We start from the raw sequence: 20363 nt of genomic DNA, 5'->3' as shown, positions 1-20363 counted from the left end.
TTTTATAGGGTTTATAGGCAGTTGTCTCACCGCCGGCGAGGAAACGATTGGCTATCGACTATTTTCTCGCTCAAGAAACTAACAAAAGATATATCCTGTGTGAGTAAAAGAGACATATATATTAATAGTTGATCGCTGGCGGTTCACACTGCCAGCGAGAACTCGCTCTTACATCTTTTGTCGCAGCGACAAGAGCTATAAAACTCGCTGAGCTATAAAAATCGCTCAGCGCTGTTAGCTTGGCGGCCGCCCGGCTCGAGCGAGTGGAGCGAGTAATCGCCCGTCGTGCTCGAAAACTCGCTTCTAGTTACTCGCTCTGCTCGCTTCTCGCTCATCGTCGGCGGTGGGACAAGTGCCATATGCAAGCAAAAGCTACGTGGTAACCCGAACCCTATTGCACTACACACATTACGGGCATGACGTTTGTTGCACAGCACTTCTGTGGACGTTACGGCTGTAGCCGCGTGCTGCCGGAGTAGGAGGATTTGTGTAAAAGGCATAAATCTGCGTGGGACTCCGCACAGTGGAACAGCGGCTCGCAAAGCACATTGTGGCAGGCCGTCCAAGGACGTAATTTATATTTGTAAGAGATTTTTTCTGCCATATCAAGAAATTTCTAAAAAGGTTCTGTGTCCGTGAACGTGTTAATACGCGAGTGAAAGGGACGATACGATACGAAATTTTAAATTTCGAATTTCGTATTAGCCCCCCTGTATTGACGAGTAGCCATTATTTTATTCAGTTGTTTTCTTAGCGTCTTTCTCCTGCCGAGCTGTGAAGTGTTTTGACACAAAATACGTAATTTTATTTTTTGCATTTTTTTCCTCGCAATGTGATGAAAGTCATTGTGTATATCACGGGCAGTCAGGGCAGGGATTACAAACTCGAGTCATTAAAATCCCTCCGCCTTCGGCATCGGGCTCTAATAGACTCCCGTGAGTAATCCCCTTCTTACGGCGCTTAATGCGCAATGAACTATAAACACGATTTTACGATTATTCGGTTAAATTACATTATGTAATTTCTTTATTTGTGATTTAAATAGTGATCAAGTAACCAGGCTTCACTTGTTGCAGTATCACAGCACATGCTGACGGACGTGGACAAGCTGCCGGCGGTGCAGCTCGGCGACTTCGTGCTGCAGATTGAACTCGACGACCCCAGCGAGGCCGTGCGCGAGATCGCACGGCGTGAGCTGCGGGAGACGCCAGAGGTCACCGAGCCCGCCATCACCGAACTACGGCGGCTGCTGGCTGGTGAGTGTCACGCTGCTGCCGGTAAATGCTGAGCACGCCAGACGAGAGACGCGAGACGTCACTGGGCCCGCCATCGATCGCCGTATGGCGGCGATATGGCGGCGTTTCATGATATGCCTAGGAATTTCATGATCTGCCTAAACGTCACTAGGTAAATCGTTAAACGGTGAGTTTTAAACGATATGTCGGATGTCCCTATCGCCATTTCACGATATGCCTAGAAATTTCGTGATCTGGCGGATTTTAAGATCGACCGCCGACATATACACGATTTTATGCACTTTACATTAAGGTCGTGTATACATACATATTTTTGTAAATTTGGCCGTACCGATTTGATTTTGTAAATTTGACCGATTGTATGTTTGCAGTAAATAGACACCGTCCTTAAGTTAAGATTACACTAAAACATTAACAACCATTTACATTCACGTAAGTTACAAGTACCTACCATTAATTTTGCGTAAAATATGCTAGAAGCATAACAAATGTGTTAAACGTTGAGAGTAATGGTTATAAAATTCAATGCAATATTTTATAGCATTGAACAATGAGCTAATATGATTCATTAGTATGAGCATTAATACCCTTTATTACATTTTAATTTACATTAATTTATATGATACATTTCCGTATCTACATTTAATTTGTCGTAGCAACTTTTATATTGCAGGTCCACTTTATTTTTTACGGTGCATATTATAAGTCGAGGTTTAAGGATGACCGATATAAAAAGATGTTTATTTCGCCACCTAGCAAACTACTACGCTTAATGAAGGTTACGTTTCTTATTTTATTAAGTTAACATGTTAGGTTAATATAATAAACCTCCTTCTTCGCAGTCGGGTAAAATAGTAAAACGTCGATTAAATTTGTAGGTTTCTACATAACGTTGTTTTGGTTTAGTAAGATTTTATTTAGGTACACTGTAAAAAAATATTTTTAAGTGTATACTTAATAGAAAAGTGTACCTACTGCTAGATAACGCCTTACGATCTTACACGTGGTGCTTTTACTGCCAAAACTTGTAAATCCACCGTCAAACCAAATGATGCTTAATTGAAATCAAGTCCGCTTTCTGTGACTACTAAAGTTTTGATGGAACTTTTGTTCGGACAAATACTACTTTAACTAGCAAACATAAACGTGAACTGTTCAAATATAAACAACCGAGTCATCTCCTCCTATTTGCATAAGTAATCGCAAAAAGGTTTCCGGGTAGCTAGACGAACGTTTAGCAAACATTTTTTTCCCTCTCCCAATGTTCTTGAGCGTTCCGCTATCCACACCATCCACTATCCTATCATTTATATACCTACAATTTATACATGGGAATTTACATAATAATATATACGAAATCCGTTTTTTTAGTTTTGTATTCATTTAAACTTTCAATCATCGTCATTTTACCGAGTATCGCTAACCAAAACATTACAATAGTTAACCAAGATTTCAGCCACATTACTTGTAACAGCGAACTGGAATCAAAACCCAATTTGACCCAAATGGACAACTAAATCCTTAATATAAGAAATAAAACGCAAAAAAATATGTGTAATACGACTAAGTTTCAAAACTCATACCTAGCCAATCCTACTAATATTATAAATGTGAAAGTTTGTGAGTGAGTGAGTATATTTGTTACTTCTTCACGCTGAAACAGCTGGACGGATTTAGATGAAATTTGGCGAAAAGTTAGTTTATAACCAGGATTAAAACATAGAATACTTTTTATCACGATATTCTCACGGGATAGGGATAAAATCTTGAAATAACAACCGCTGGGCTTAGAGTCATGAAATTTGGTATGTAGGTAGGTGGACGCCTGAAATAACACATAGGCTACTTTTTATCCCAATATTCCCACGGGATAGGGATAAAATCTCGAAATAATAACCGCTGGACTTACGAGTCATGAAATTTGGTTTGTAGATAGCTGGACATCTGGAATAACACATAACTCAGCACGACCCAGCAGGAGTGATTGAAACCCATAGTATGTAGGTGAGGTAGACGACTATTGTTCCACTCCTGCTGGCTCGTGCTGAGGCACCGACTTCGAGCTAGTAGGTACCTACCTAGAACAATATTTTCAAGGGTTTTGTAGTCGGTTCCATTTTTTGTTATTTTTTTTTTTTGAGTCGGCTTTACTTTTTTTGGTAAACATTTTTTTACCTGTCGTGCATTTTGTGACAGCGATTCCTCCAAAAGAGTTCACTAAAATTCTCACATTGAGGGCGAAACCAGGGGGGCTACTACGAAATTCTAAAATCGAAGTTCGTATCGTTCCGTCCCTCTCACTTTCGTGTTAAATAATATTAGCGTTAGCGGGACGGCAAGATACGAAGTTCGAATTTTGTACTTCGTAGTATAGGGCGGTCTAATATAAACACCTTGTTTATATCTCGCTTACAGTGCAACTAAGAAAAGCATAGACCTCATTGCCGTGGGATAGGCATAACTTCAATTTGGTTCGGTGTAGAAAAGAGATGAATATATATCTAAGATGTATTATTAAAATAGAGTACACTGGTACCTACTTAAATACGAGATTTTTTAGACCTGGTACCGCACAGAAGAAATAAAATTTCATCACAGTGCGAACCCAGTGTGGCGTTTGAACAAAACATTCGTTTACTATTCGAAGACGTAAATCGAGCGTTCGATCGTCGATACCTACGTAGCCGCTACATGTCCACGGTGCGGCGTCGTCAACTCGTCACCCGTTTTCGTTACGATACGCGGACGAAATAGTTTACGTAGCAAACCTACACTCACAAAAGTTGTTGCGCAAACTTTCCGCTAGAGGCGCTGTCCGTGTTTCCATACAAATTGAGATTTTAACGCGAACGCGATCGAGACGTATTTAGTGAACGGGAAAATACACTAAGCATACAGGTCGAATGCGCCTAGTAGTAGTTGACCCTAGTAGCTTCGCGCGGCTAGTGTTGGATCGCATTCGAGAGGAAAGTAAGCGTCGACATGGCGTCAAGGCCGACGAAAAGGTACCGTAAAAAATAACCAGATATAAACATAATTTAGTAAAAGGTGTTAAGATGAGAAATTGTGTCGGGTGCTACGAAAAACTCAGAACCTTTTTAAGAAGTCGCCAAGCTGACAGAAAAGTCAAAAAATATTTCTGAATATGTGGAATGTAAAAGAAACTTCTGTTTGCAATGCTTCAATGAAAAATATTAATGAATGTAGTTTTTCCTCTTCTCTCACGTTTTCTCTTACATTAAAACTTAGTTAAAACTCTCGATATTATTATTTCTCATCCCTAAAATATGCAAAAAAAACCCTTATTCAGTGCGGCACAGGGTGCATAAGACCCTGTATTTTATTAAAGCTATAAATTTTAAACAAAGCAAGCTGTTGACGTACGCCTTTAGGTTCATCTGTCTATCTAATACCTTTAAACGAGCAATTCTTGTATATATTATGTATACAGGGCTTAACATTCATATCGGTCAGTATGGGAAAGTCTGAAACTATAAGACATACGAAGATCTGTTCTTAGGAACCATGTCCTCGATTTTAATAAGAAGAAAACTGCATTCATACAGTTACAAAAAAAAACTTACTCAGTTCAGGAATCGAACCCGGTCATTTTGAAAAATAAAACATACATTATTTCTATTTCGATATCAGTAGAGCAGGTCATAAGCAATAAATGTTATTATGAAGTACGATATCTAGAATGAATAAAATGCATTGTATTTCATATTCTTTAATAATGTAAGTTTTATTTTTCAAAACATCCGGGTTCGATTCCCGAGCTGAGTACAAGTTTTTAAAATGTATGGATGCAGTTTTCTTGTTCACGCATTCACTGTCACCTGACTTGACTTGACTGACCACAGGTGCCACCGACGCACATGTGCGTTCAAAATGTATGAATAATTATGACAGCGGCACTCGGGGGAAGTTCCAAAAACGCATATATGCGTCGGTGGCAGTGAATGCGTTCAAATCGATGACATAGTTCTTAAGAACGGATCTTCGTATGTATTATAGTTTCAGACTTTCCCATACTGACCGATATGAATGTTACATCCTGTATATATTTCGGGATCTCAGAAACGGCTCCTACAATTTCGATGAAATTTGGTATGTGGGGGTTTTCGGGGATGACAAATCGATATAGCTTGGTCTTATCTCTGGGAAAACGCTTATTAACGAGTTTTAGCCCGAGCAAAGCGCGGTCGCCCAGGTAATGTCAATTAATTCATTAATATTCATTATTTTTAATATTCAAAGCAAAAAAAAACATATATATTATTACATGAAGCCAAAAAAGGATTTAAGTTTCTTAAACGTTACCTACAGGGTTTAATAAGCCCTCTACCGCCACAATGATAGTTTTATGACCAGGTGTACAACGCCTTGTACTGCAGGAATGGAAAGAATAGAAAATTCACTGCCGTTTCGAACGTGTTAAATTGATTTACCTTTTTTATTTGTTAACTAACCGATTCAAATGAAATATTAACCCAAGGAAACCACAACACATCATTGCATCCATCCAAACTAAATAATACTAAAAATCATTGTTTTGGGATTCTACTCCGTTCATAACCCATAATAAAAGTTTTTCTCAAATATATTAGAATACTAGCTGTTGCCAACGACTCCGTCCACGTAAAAGTATGGAAAATAGTTTACGTCCTATTCTCAGACCTACCGAATAAACACAAAAAAAAACATAAAAATCGGTTTTGGAGGAGTTTGATCACAAACATTGTGACCCGAGAATTTTAGATAGATATAGATTTAGTACAGTAGTGTAGACACCGACTGATACAGTTTTATTATTTCTATAGGAAAATATTTATTTTGTCTTTTTTTACAGCGGACAAAGATTTGCACGTGCCCCTAGAGAACGAGAACTGGCTCGTCAGGTTCCTGCGGCCTTGCAAGTTCTACCCGGAGAGCGCGTACGAACTGGTATGTAATGTAGCCAATTATTCCCTGATAGCGAGAATTTTGCGACTACCTACATGGGGTCTATGGGGTCTAACTACTGAAATGAAATTTGGTAAATACTACTTAGTTTGCAGGTGTTACATTTAAAATTTATCACCGCATGTTTGCCTACTATAACGTACGCCGTATCAAGTTACGTTAATGATATTATTTATTACACAGTTGAGCGAGGATAATTTCCTATCACATTAAATAAATAAAAATATTGTCTTCCTTTGAATAAGTTAATGATGAGGCTTTTCCGGTTTTCAGCCTCGAGTCTAAAATGCGGAAAAACTTTGAATTTTAACTTGTCATTGTCAGTTTGTTCTGAGAGGCTACTACGAAATTCGAAAATCGAAGTTCGTATCGTACCATCCTTCTCACTCCCGTTTTAAATAATATAAGCGTCAGCGGGACGGCAAGATACGAATTTGAATTTTGCATTTCGTAGTAAAGGGCCTGTTTATCGAATAAAATAAGAAAACAATACGTGACCTTAATATATAATCAGTATTACTTACGTGACGAAATGATCATACATAACAGAACGGAGAAGGAATTTATGTGGGGAGGCAGGGTCGAATTAACCCTTAATCAGAATTAATTAATCAGAGTAAACCAATGGTTGTATTGTCTTTGAGCTAGGGGCCCTGCTAGGACACAAAAGAAATTGAAAATGTTCAATAGAGTATGGCCATTTCATTGGAAAAATTGTATCCTAGGTATTGGTGTTGCTTATTTGGAAGCGTGCACTCAGTTGATTGATCGAATTTGAACTTGAAAGAATTAGTTAAGATAACCATTTTAGTTTTACGTTTAGTTATTAGGTACGCCCACAACTTCGTCTCACTATCTTGTGTTCTGGGAATACCGCAAATGCCGTCCTTACTCCTAAACTACATCATAATAGGAACATTTATGCAAAATTTCAGTTTTTAAGCCTAAATACATAGACAATAGATCAGTCAAGAATTTTATTTTCTTATAAATACCTATTAATCTAAAAGATTTTGGATGAAATACGTAACGCCAACTTGTAATAAAATCAGATGCTTTTGCTGTCTTTAAAGTCAAATTGAAGCGACGGCGACGAATGCGCTATAGATAGACGCCAAAATCTTCACCCGAATGGCCTAAGTATGACGTTATTCTGCTTATTGTACATAAATTTGGCTTCAAGCGACGTATGACGTGGCCGACTGACGTTTGCAGATCAAGCGGTACTACGCGTTCAAGGTGAAGTACTCAAAACATTACGATGGTTTGATGCCGAGCAAAGAACAGAACATCTTCAACCAGGATATCCTTACGGTGCTGCCCACGCGAGACCAGCACGGTCGTCGCATACTCGTCAGCGAACTTGGCAGTAAGTCTTTCTTTCTTTTACTTGTAACTTTATCAATTTGAGAAAGTATCATTGATAAACTTTCGGCATTCCATTGGAACTAACCGCTCACCCGGACAAGAGATATCGTTACTAAGCAATCAAATTAAGATTGGTTAATACCGAGGACCTGGGTTCGATTCCCAGTGCTGGTCTTATTTTTCTGGTTTTTCTGTGCATCTATATTTCAGTTTGTATTTTCAATTTAGGTTTTACGGGATGACCGTAAAAGTAAAAATTTGGAATTGAAATAAACAATACAAAAAGATTCCAAAAAACCAATCCTAATAACAAAATAAATTTAAAGTTAGTTTATTAAGATACTCCTCGCAACATGACAGACGTAAAAATCGAGTTAGATCACCAGATATTGTTGGATGCAAAAGTAACCAACCTTTTTAATGCAGATTTTTGGATAAGCATAACATGGTAAAGTAATTTACGATAATCCCTGTAACATCATGTAAAACTTTGTCAAAAGAACATTATCGACTTTTTGACATGGGTCTATAATGCTTGAAACACAGAGAGCGGTGGTGGATGGGGCGGTGCGGCGTGGCGCGGAGGCGGTACCGGTTGTAATATTCGAGCTAACATGAAATAGGGCACACAGAATACCGCGCGGGAAATAAGCGTGGCGCGGTATTCTGTGTGCCCTCTTTCAGCTAGGTTAGTTCGAATCCACCGCCTCTGTGCCGCGCTGCACCGCTCCGCCTCCGGCGACAGTGTGTTTCTAGCTTATGAGATATCATTGCACGTTTAGTGTTACAAAGGTCATCGTAACATAACTACCTTAGTGAATGTTAATGCGTCATCATTTTGACCTATAGGCTGGTTGTAGGTATCAACGTCCTAATTGATGACTCTTTTATTTTCAGAGCGCTGGAAACCGAGCAAATGTTCGTTAGACGAGGCTTTTAAGGGCTGCGTTCTGTTCCTGGAGGCAGCCATGATGGAGCCGGTGTCACAGATCTGCGGCGCCGTCGTCATCATGGACATGGAGGGACTATCGCTCACTCAAGTCTGGCAGTTCACGCCGCAGTACGCCAAGCGGCTCCTAGACTGGCTTCAGGTTGAACGCTTTCATTATTCGACTTTAAAAAATAGCAGATTCTAAACTTTAATTTCGTACGTCAAGAGGAGAAACAAGATTTTCCTACAGAATCATACTTACTGCATTACCCGGCTGTCATCTGTATAGGGCAGGTACAGTCAACATCATAAATAAATAATCACTTTTGTACCTTGTCATTTTAACGTCATTGAAAAATCATACGAAATAGTGTACCGACTGAAAGCGACAAGGTATAAAAGTGATCACTTATTTATGACGGTGACTGTACTCTCCATTAACCAGAATCATGAAAGGCAAGATGTTATAGGTAAAGGACACAATCTGAAAATAGTTTTTTAAACGTCAATCATACTAACAAGGACCCTTAGTGTAAGTTTTCGGTTACAAAATACGTCTCGGTCGCGTTCGCGTTAAAATCTCATTTTGTAACCGAAAACTTACACTAAGGGTAAGTTCTTTTTTATCAATAATTAATCGATATTTTTATCAATTCCAGGAAAGCATTCCACTCCGAGTCAAAGGTTTATTCGTCGTAAATCAGCCCTACCTCTTCAATATGATATTCCAGCTTTTCAAACCATTCCTCAAGGAGAAGCTTCGATCACGCCTGGTGTTCATCGGCAAAGACTGGGAGAAGCTGCATCAGTATGTGGGCGCCAAGTGCTTGCCGGAGGCCTACGGGGGCACTCTTAGCGTTCCCAAAGTCACTGGGCCCCAGTGGCTGGAACTGCTGATGATGTGCGATAAGGAATTTAGTGGTATGTTATGATTTATTACTTAGTATCAATATAATTGACGTCTCTGATTACGTTGAGTACATAGGTACGTAGATACCTTAATTTGCGAAATGATTTCTTATTTTCTTTTGCTAAGAATTGACTTTACTAAAAAAAACACGTTTTAGATATAATATATCTACTGAGCGGCAATAAATCTGGCCCTCGAATGTTATGCAGTGATAGGTAATTTTATATGTAGGGTGGGCCAAATTTTGTGCCGCTGAGTAGAATATACTCATAAGACATATTATGTCTTAAATAAGTTAATACAGACAAGTATTAAGTAACAAGTCAGCATACATGTTCAACGATTGTTTAAGTTTTTGTGGTTATACTGTTTATTTTTATTGTTAGCTAAAATAGAAGCGACTATCTATCTATAGTTTTTTTTTGTATTGTTTCAGCCATCTCATCGTACGGATACGCAAAAAAGGACGAACAAGCATTGATTCCATCTTAGTGTAAAGAGTGCAAATGTGAGACTCTAAATAATCTAACCTAATGTTAGAGGTTATGAAGTAAATTAACAGAACGTGGGTGTGGCTAAATGTCCTAGGCCATGCTTTGTGATCTGCACGTTATGGATAATCCTTAGTAGGTAGGTACCTATAAACAATGTAAATAGTTAAAGCATCTCATCACAAACGTGAAAATCAATTGTTCCAAATTATTTTTATACCGTAGAGAAAGTAGGATGCGCGCAAATAAAAAAGTAACTTGCAGAATTTGCCTTGTATTGTCTTTTACTAGAACGTGTTCATATTTTATTTAAAATCAGATTTCAATTAGATCTGGCTGTACTCACTGTCTGCCTTGCCGCTATGCATTCCTGAGTGAGCGTCTCTAAACCTAAACTATGTGCCAATAAGACTGATATTAGCTAGATTTGTAATCCATTTAATTTCTTATTGGTACTAATTCTTAACGTATTGCGTGCATGTTTATAAAATTGTAATACATATTATATCTTGCTTTTTATTTAATTTTTACAACTTTATTTTGTGGTTTTCTAAAAGCGTCGTTTAAAGATAGAGTCGACATGGTACCTAACTGACAAAACCAAATTACCTTATTCCAAATTAGGTACCTATTATTTCTTCTGTTAAGAATAAAAGAATCAATTAACATATCGATTTTCAATACATTTGTTTGAAGAGTGTCCTTTCTGTTTCTATCGAATCTCCCCTCGTTATGACATGACTACTGCTGTGTTTTATATAGTTAAGAATGTTCTCAATCCTTTTATATTGCAACGAGCTCAAGCTGATTTTAGCAAATGTTAATGTAGATTTTATCGTGAGCCGCTTAGTCTCGCCCGTAGGTCTCGCCATTTTATTACACTTCGCCTATGGAACGTTTTTATTATGTTTTACCTTATAATAATTATATCTGTCAACACCGAAACCGTGATTTCACTCATCACTCGATTTATAGTTTCAATAAAGCAACACTGTGATAAGTCTTGCATAATTTATTTTTTGTATATGTTGTATGCTATGAATTGTAAAATGTTGTATAGAGATCTTGAAAATATATTTTACGGTATGACTATTATTTGTAATAATAATATATTTATAGAACTGATATTTACCATGTTAGCGATTTAGTAGAACAAATTTGTATAAAAATGTGATCCAAATAGTTAAAGGGATGAACTAGGTAAAAACATATTAATTAATGGTTTAATTATATATTTATTTTTTGAACGTAATAAAACAGTTACACCATAACATTATGTTGTTTCTATTGTAAACTTTTCACAGAATTAAAAAAAAACATAAAATTGTACTAACCAGAACAGTGAATGTTGATTCTCTATCTGCTGCCTATCCTATCGTAATGACTGTGATTAAAATTAATTGTTCCTAACTACGTAAGAATCTTACAGGAGTCGAGTTAACTTCACAGCCAATCACAATAACTGGTATGTACAGTCACGATTAAATTCGGGACCCACTCAAGATCGAATATCTGTCATCTAGTAGGGTAAATCGTCAATTACTGGCCACCTTACAGTAAAAATGAATTCTAGTCACCTTAAACAGAGTTCATTTTTTTGTATAAGGTAGCCAGTAATTGACGATTTGCCCTACGACAATTCAATTTTTTTTATATAATGGTCACAAATTAAAGATTGTGATCGTACTACCATACTATTAATTACAAATTGACGCTTACAAAGCCACCCGAATCGTGGAAATTGGTATTGATAATGTGTTTTCTCCGTAAAACAAATAACTCGAAAATTGTGTTTTAAAACTCTTTATTGTACATAAAAACACATGAAATTAACAGAAAACAGGATAATAAGATGTACAAAGGTGAACTTAATAATTTTTGAAAACTTGAGCACGTTTGATATATCCATCGACACAATCTATTCCGTGGTTAAACAGACTATTAGTGATACCTATAATACCTATCCGTACGTATATTATGGACCATAAATACAAAACACCATTCGGCAGCTTATTTTTTTGCGGCAGCAATCTTGTTGAGACGAAACTTTGTTCTGCCTAAAATCTATCATATCAGTTCTCATAGATACTTATTTACAATAGTACACCTATTTTATGTGCAAGACATACAATTATCAGTACAATTCGTAAAAGCATTAACTCTTAAACAGTCTCAGGATAAGCTTACGATGGACTACATTCCATCTGCAACGTGACTGCCAACTGCCTTTGCATTTTTCATTGCAGTTTCATTAAAATCGGCATAACTGCACGCTGGCAAGCTGGATAGCAAGGAAAATGTACGGGCAGTCGGCAGTTGTGGTTACGTTGCATTTGGAATGCAGTTGCGTCTGTTCCGGGATTTAACCCAGCACCTCTTTAATATGCGCTGACTAAGAATACTATAATATTAATAGTAAAGATATCATTAAAACCCATTTTGTTTTTCACCCCCATTTCCTTTACATAAGTTTTTTTACAGTAATTTCACTATCAATAAATATCTAGTTATTTACTAACACCGTTGGCCGTCTTATATCCGTAGGAGTTTGCCACTGAAACAATAAGAATGCGTGTTAATACCATATGTGGCCCATATTTCACTTAAATTATCGAGTAATAATTTTGGAGGAATAAGTTTTAAGATTGTTTTTTTGGAATCTTTTTTTTTACTTTTACGGTCATTCCGTAAAACCTAAATTGAAAATACAAACTGAAATATAGATGCACAGAAAAACCAGAAAAATAAGACCATCACTGGGAATCGAACCCAGGTCCTCGGTATTCCGTACCGCGTGCTATACCGCTACACCACTGATGGTCAACAGTACAGACACCAACCAAAAAACCAAAAAAAAAACAATCTTAATTTGATTGCTTAGTAACGACATCTCTTGTCCGGGTGAGCGGTTAGTTCCAATGGAGTGCCGAAAAAAGTTTCTCGATGAGGGCTACGGTATAGATGTCGCTAGCGTCACTGCTTAAGTGGCTAAAATAAGAAACAAACAAGCTGAGATATGAGGTGCATAGGGGAAATTCGTGTAAATAAAAATATCGAAACAAACTCAAAGACTTTAATAATAGAGTGCATGTGTCGATATTTTTGACACCTTGGCCGCTCCGAAATATCTGATGGTGACTGTACCTACCTGCGATTACCACGCGGTGGCCGCCTGCCCAGCAATAACAGATACTAAAGGCTCAGATGAACGCGCCAATTTTCGTTAGGCGTAGGGGCTGTTTCACCACCTATTGATTAATTTTAACTGACGGATAAATGTAATGCCGCCTCCATCTATTCCAACAAAACAAACAGAAACGGCATCACATTTAATTAAAATTAATCAATGAATGATCAAACAGGGGGTTAAAATTGTAATTCCGTTTAAGTACCTATTCAAAACATAACATCACGTTGGGGTCACCAATGTTTCATAGTATAGGTATCTAGAAGATCTGATGTACAGGAAGTAGCAGAGAAAGGCTAGTTCATTAGTTCGTGGATTTGAAACTCATTGCTTGATCTGATCGGTACATAACGTCACCTGTAGGAGTAATCTAGGACTAACTCGCGTCTCTTATACTCTGCTTATTTAACCAAGATACTAAAGTGACATTATCAAATGTAAAAGTAATGTGACGAATAGTGCTGCTCTCTGATTTCGGTTTTCGGCATAATTGCAAATAATCGATAAAACATAATATTTTATGGATACATAGATTAATTAATGGTTTTAAAAGACCTATCCAACGATACCCCACACTATAGGGTTGGATGAGAAAAAAAAATCACCACCACTTTACGTCTATGGGAGGTACCCTAAAAAAAATTTTTTTTTACTTTTTTATTGTACCATTTTGTCGGCATAGTTTACATATATATCCGTGCACAATTACAGCTTTCTAGCATTGATAGTCCCTGAGCAAAGCCGCGGACGGACGGACAGACAGACAGACAGACAGACATGGCGAAACTATAAGGGTTCCTTTTTTGCCATTTTGGCTCCGGAACCCTAAAAAGGGAAGCTGAATAGTACCGGGTTTGGCCGGCGGCGGCGCTGTGATTGCTTAAATCGTTTCGTATTATTACTATGCGTTTTATTAATGATTTTTTGTTTATTTTGAACATAAATTGAATGAGTTTGGCTTTGGTGAAACAAGGGCGATTATAGGCAGAAAAATTTGGGCAAACCGGTAGAAATCGAGTTGTATGAAGCCTGCGCTACCTACTGTAACGTAAGTACTTACTAAGAATTTAATCACTTACATTTAAATTCTTCCTCATAGTGCGACAGCATCTTCCACAACAGTTCCCCGAGACCTCTATTTCGGGCAGCGTCCCTCCGTGGCGCTGGCGCAGAGCGCGGCCATCGACATACCGCTTCACCGACTCCATGTCACTGCCGTGGAAGTGAATGCGCGAGCGCAGCTTCTCTCGGAAGAACGGCTTGAACAGCGCGAACACCATGTTGAAGATGTACGGCTGGTTCAGAATGTGCACGGCTTTGAGGCGGATTGGAGTGCAGTCCTGGAAAGATGGTCATTATGGTAATTGATTTGAGTTTGCTCGAAAATGAAGGAAAAGCAATGATGAGAGTAGAGTATCTATCTAGTGCCACTAAACATTCGTTGTGTAAGTGTAAGAGAATCACAATAAATTGGCGTTTGCGTAGCACAGGATAAAAATGGACCATTATAATATTTTAATCCAATATCATTTCATAATTTAAAAAACCGGCCAAGAGCGTGTCGGACAGTAAGGTAGGTACAGTGTCGAACGGTAAGGATTTCGTATTTTAAGTTAGTTAATAAGTTTAGGTATATTTTATACCTTAGGCTGCTATTTACCTACTCTTAAACTACTAATAATTCTCAAGAAAACTTAGCCGCTATAGTTTTTCTTGTAAGTTTTATATACTTACTACCATCCTGATTTTTTTCAAATTTTTCCATTCACCGGTTTTGATTTTAGAGGGGGGGACGCTCGATTTTAATGAAAATTTGCACTTTAAAGTTGAATATTTCGCAAACAAATCACTGAATCGAAAACCCCTAATGGTTTTAAATGACCTATCCAACGATACCCCACACTATAGGGTTGGATGAGAAAAAAAAATCACCCCACTTTACGTTTACGACTATGGGATTTTTTTTTTAATTTTGTGCAAAATTACAGCTTTCTAGCGTTGATAGTCCCTGACCAAAGCCGCGAACGGACGGACAGACAGACAGACAGACATGGCGAAACTATAAGAGTTCCGTTTTTGCCATTTTGGCTCCGGAACCCTAAAAAGGTACATGATTGTTAGACTGTTGTTGGTATTATTTTCACATGCTATTATGTAACTTGCAGTGTTCAAATATACCTAATATTGTAAGTGGTTTTCAATTCTTGCAACTCTAATTTCACCCACTTCTACTGATCTAATTGACTTAAAATTTATTACCTACCTTTGCAATGTAGTTTCATGGCATGGCAATGTAAGTTCAGTTAGCAAAAACAGAGTATTAAAATGGAATATTTACAAAACTTTTTAAAACGAAATAGGTGTAATACTACGTAACTGCCTGTGCTCTAAAACCTATTGGAATAGCATCAGTGTTTTATGCGAACAACGTGGTCCTTTGAATCAATCATTATTAACCTTTGTGACACTCGAGTTATGGAATTATGAAAACCTGTTGTGTTAACGTGATTTTAAATGAGAGGTGGGCAGGAAAAGGCTACAGATGTCAATTTAAGAGATGAGCAAAGAGATTTCCTAGAAAAAAATGTACGTTAATAATCTACTATGCTATTCGGATAAAAATATTAATTTATTTGCCAACTTTATAGCACAAACACAATGTAAAACAAACTACAAACATTATTTGTTAGATACAGTCGAGGGCATAGTTAATATCTATACCGAATCAGCGTCAAATATATGTACAATTGTACATATACATACATTGACTTTATAGTTAATGGCATAAAGATGTATGTGGATTTTTGACGCCTTGGTGACGTACATATATTTATGCCCTTGGCTGTACGTACTTACACTAAGCCGACTTATTCCTAAAGCGGCAATTGGGCATTTTTTTTAAAGTGTACCCTTTATTTTTTTTTACATTTTGCAAAAAAAAAAGGTTTTCCTACACGGAATCAAGAGCACAATCGATACCGATAGTTTCAAAAATGTCCCCAAATAAATTTCAGTTTTGCGACGTTTTTGGTAACCCCACCGAATTCGTATCAGTTGTCTAAGGAGAGCAAGAGTTCATTATTATCCTGTCCCGACACTTTAAATGATATACTTTCCAAGTGACGTCATTACAGACGCAATTTTTGGCCATACAGGCCATCCAGACGGATTTGTCCCAGGTAAAGAGCGAATATAGCCGATATGAGGAGCGGTATTAACTCTAAATTGGATGAGCTTGCTGGTAGAATGTTAACCATCGAATCTCGCGTCAGTGCGTTGGAGGAAAGTAAAGCGGAGCTGGACGACATCAAAAGAACGATTGGGGACCTTATTGGCGACTCTAGAAGAAACGAGCAATGGATGAGACGCTCCAATATTCAGATCAATGGTGTTCCGGAGAAAAAGGGGAAAACTTGTTTACTATTTTGAGGTCTCTGGCTGAGCTAAGTGGTTTTTCTTTGGACTGTTCTACTGACGTTGACTTTGTGACGCGAGTAGCGGTTAGAAACGACGTGGATAATGCTAGACCGAAGCCTATTGTTCTCAAGATGCAGGCGCGATACAAAAAAGATGACTTTTTGTCATCAATACGCAAGCTGAAGAATTTGAGGGCTTCGGATTTAGGGTTCTCCGACAATTCGAATCGTATATTCATCAATGATCATCTTTCCAGTTATAATAAGCACCTCCTGAGGGAAGCAAAGAGTCGTGCTAATCAAAAACATTATAAATTTTGTTGGGTTCGAAATTGTACCATTATGGTGCGTCGTAATGAAAGTTCGCCCATTTTACATATTTCTAACGAAGAGGCTTTAAACAAAATAATATAAGTGTATTATTTCATATATATTTTGTTATTAACACTTTTGTATCTTGGGCAAATTGCATAAACAATCTAACTTGTATGCGTAGCTTTTCTAGTTACCCAACTAATTTAAGTTTATCTTGAACAATGTCATAAACTTTGATAATTGGATTTATAATATAAACGATATTTTATCTCATTCTGGAATAGCGGTCTATCTTGTTATAATGTGCTGTTTAATACTAAGTTGCGAGCTCATATCTCATATTATATTTGAACATAATATCATATTGCTTCCTGTTTGTTTTTATGATTACGGGACTACTTTAAATGTTTTACTTAAGTGTGATTTTGGAATATTTTTTAAGTACCTAATGGCTAATATAAGTATTTATTATCAAAATGCGCGGGGATTGCGTTCGAAAACCACTCAATTTTTTCGCAACGTTTTATTATCAAATTACGATTTTATCTGCATTACTGAAACGTGGCTTCTACCCAGCATTTTTAGTTCTGAACTTTTTGACGATCGCTATCATGTCTATCGAACTGATCGTGACTACCAGAGAATGGACATGACTCGCGGAGGGGGAACTTTGATAGCAGTTCATCGGCGGTTTAGAGTGGACGAGCGTGACGTTCGCGCGATGCTCGCTCTGCCCGACGCAGATATCACCTGGTTAGATGTCTGCATTTCTCAGGGTCCTAGCTTAAGGAAATTAAGATTATTTTCGTGCTATTTTCCACAAAGTAGTTATCAAATAGAGTCACAGTTCACTTTTCTTGAGTACTTGTCTGACGTTGTTGCTGATTCTCCTGATGACTTGTATATAGTTGTGGGTGATTTTAATATCGCGGAAGCAGTCTGGGTACCGTCTGTCTGACTGTGAACCTTCTCAAATGAAACTAGATAATCCCAATCAGAATTCTTTGACAAGCCAATTATTTGCGTTTATGTGTTTCACTAATTGGACTCAGTTTAATTATTTTCCAAATAAAAACAACAAACAGTTGGATTTAGTTTTATCAAATTGTTCTTGCAGTGTTTTACCGTTCAACCATTGGTCCCAATCGATGGCCATCACCCAGTTTTCTGTGTACATGCTGACATTAATTCGACTGTTCATGACTTAAAACCAGCCTAGAATAGTTCGCCGATTTTATGCCGCTGACTATAATGTCATAAACGCTGAACTGGAAGCGATTGATTGGAATCACCTTCTTTCGTTGGATAATATTGAATGTGCAGTTGATGAATTTTATTCCATTGTTAACAAAGTCATTGAAGATTTGGTTCCTACTCGAATTGTAAATGGCTGTCAAATAAATTTCCTACTTGGTATTCTCGGCGTTTAATTACACTTATAAGGAAAAAAAATAAAATCACAAAAATGGAAAATTTACAATAGAAGTTCTGACTATGACAGGTTTTCAAGTTTACGTTCGGTAATAAAAAAATTAGAAAAATCATGTTACGTTTTGTTTATATCCAGAACGGAATCAAAATTTCGTTATAATCCTAAAGCATTCTGGTCGTTTCTAAATCAAAAATGAAACATAGCGGTATACCGGACACCTTCTACTTGGGTCAAAATAAAGCCACGGATGGTCAAACTATTGCCAATTTATTTAACACCTTCTTTCAATCAGTATTTGTAAATGATGTTCGTACCAGTACCAACTCTAACCCTACTTCCTCCTCACAACTTTATGAATACCATGATAATAAAGTCCTTAATACCTCAATATGTAGTATACATATAACCCCTCCATAGTTGAGAAATATCTTTTGGGACTTGTTGTTAAAGGGGTGTGGCCCGGATGGAATTCATCCTATCTTCTTGAAAAGATGTGGAAAAGCCCTGGCTGTTCCCATTTCAAAATTATATAACCTCTCCCTAAGTTCTGGAATCATTCCTGAGTTTTGGAAACGTTCAATAGTTTTCCCTGTTTACAAAAGTGGTGATAAACATAACATCATAAATTATCGGGGCATCTCTAAACTATCTGTCATTCCTAAACTCTTTGAAAAGATAATATTTGATACTCTTTCTTATGTCGTTAGACCAATGTTAATCCAACAACAACATGGATTTGTGAGTAAACGTTCAACTGAGACTAACCTTAATGAATTTCTTGATTATGTACTGGACGGAATGGATAATGGTTTTCAGGTGGATACCATTTACACTGATTATTCCAAAGCTTTCGACAAAATTTCTCATTCCGTACTTATTCAAAGCTGGAATCCTTTGGAATACATGGTAATCTTTTAAGGTGGCTCACGTCATATCTGCGTGATAGGTCTCAAGCGGTGTCCGTGAAAGGACATACCTCTAGCTTTGTACCATCCCGTCGGGGTTTCCCCAGGCTCTCATTTGGGCCCACTTCTATTTAATTATTTATAAATGACGTCGCTACATGCTTCCGTATTCTCGGGTATTATTGTATGCTGATGATACAAAAGATTTACAGTGTTATCAAATCGGAAAATGACTGCCTAAACCTGCAAGCGATCTAAATAGATTAAGCGCTTACTGCCGCAGGAAAAACTGCACTTGAATGTTGACAAGTGTTGTGCTATATCTTACTCGCGGAAACGCTCGCCTTTAAATTTTAAACTATACTTTGAACAACATCGGTCTTAATCGGGTAACAGAGGTAAAAGACCTTGGGGAAATCTTGACAGCGAGTTGCAACTTGTTACGCATGTAGATAAAATTGTATCTAAAGCATATAGAATGTTGGGTTTTATATTTCGTGAAGGAAGAGAGTTTAAAGACCCAAAAACAGTACAACTTTTATATTTGCCCTTGTAAGACCCATTTGGAATTTGCATCGACAGTTTGAGTCCTCACTTTAATGTACATATAGACACCGTTGAAAAATTCAAAAAAATTCATAAAACGCATGAAATTTGTTTTCAAAGATTTTAACAAGAACTCTCTAATGTCACTCAAAACGCGTCGGGAAATTAAAGACCAAATGTTTTTATATAAATTGTTAATGGATGATTGACTCGCCATACCTTCTTTCTAAGATTTTGCTTCGTTGCCAGAGCGACGAACTCGCTCCTCCAAATTATTCGCCATTCCTTTAGCGGAACTGCTATGCCAGAACAGACTTCTCGTTTCGAGCATGCAAGAATCATAACAATCATTTTCCGATATAGATGTTTTCAATATGAGCTTGCAACAATATGCTACTGCTTTGAAGGAGCAGGGCAATGTTAGCAATAGAACGCTGTCGATAAGTCTCTTTATTAATTCTTTTGAATTAGTAAAGTGTATTTAATCTTATATAACTTTGTTCATGTGCCTCATTACAATAAGATGATGTTGTGCTTGTAAATTTAGTTGTTTTTTGTCTTGCCTGAGCAGCATGTTATGTTTTTTTTGTTAAAGTGGAAACTGTTGTAGCTACTGTAATATTTTTATGTGTTGTATACTT

General features: G+C 37.3%; 1 protein-coding gene, 1 long non-coding RNA gene and 1 pseudogene across 2 annotated transcripts; 2 read left to right on the top strand and 1 right to left on the bottom strand.

Annotated features, from left to right (window-relative positions):
- Positions 1–1059: 1059 nt before the first annotated feature.
- Positions 1060–11194, top strand: LOC141426804 (alpha-tocopherol transfer protein-like). The gene is made up of 6 exons (XM_074085986.1): positions 1060–1256; positions 6109–6203; positions 7437–7590; positions 8487–8680; positions 9180–9441; positions 9867–11194. Exons 1-6 carry the CDS (start codon positions 1088–1090, stop codon positions 9920–9922), a joined length of 930 nt encoding a protein of 309 aa, XP_073942087.1. The 5' UTR covers positions 1060–1087; the 3' UTR covers positions 9923–11194.
- Positions 11195–11708: 514 nt separating this feature from the next.
- Positions 11709–14237, bottom strand: LOC141426806 (uncharacterized). Its single transcript, XR_012451260.1, has 2 exons — positions 14188–14237; positions 11709–12475 (listed from the first exon to the last, which is right to left on the bottom strand). It is a non-coding gene; the product is annotated as an uncharacterized lncRNA (long non-coding RNA).
- Positions 14238–16309: 2072 nt separating this feature from the next.
- On the top strand, positions 16310–16989 carry LOC141426115 (uncharacterized; annotated as a pseudogene).
- The last annotated feature ends 3374 nt before the right edge of the window (positions 16990–20363 follow it).

Source organism: Choristoneura fumiferana, chromosome 3, assembly GCF_025370935.1.
Source record: "Choristoneura fumiferana chromosome 3, NRCan_CFum_1, whole genome shotgun sequence".
NCBI lineage: Eukaryota > Metazoa > Arthropoda > Insecta > Lepidoptera > Tortricidae > Choristoneura > Choristoneura fumiferana.
The sequence above is the reverse complement of the archived record's forward strand: the minus strand, read 5'-3'. Positions and strand labels throughout refer to the sequence as shown.

Excerpts from the sequence above, each read along its gene's own strand:
- LOC141426804 (XM_074085986.1), top strand. The coding sequence starts at position 1,088 with ATGCTGACGGACGTGGACAAGCTGCCGGCGGTGCAGCTCGGCGACTTC. Across the intron at positions 1,257-6,108 it reads ACTACGGCGGCTGCTGGCTG|CGGACAAAGATTTGCACGTG; the intron begins GTGAGTGTCACG and ends CTTTTTTTACAG. Across the intron at positions 6,204-7,436 it reads CGGAGAGCGCGTACGAACTG|ATCAAGCGGTACTACGCGTT; the intron begins GTATGTAATGTA and ends TGACGTTTGCAG.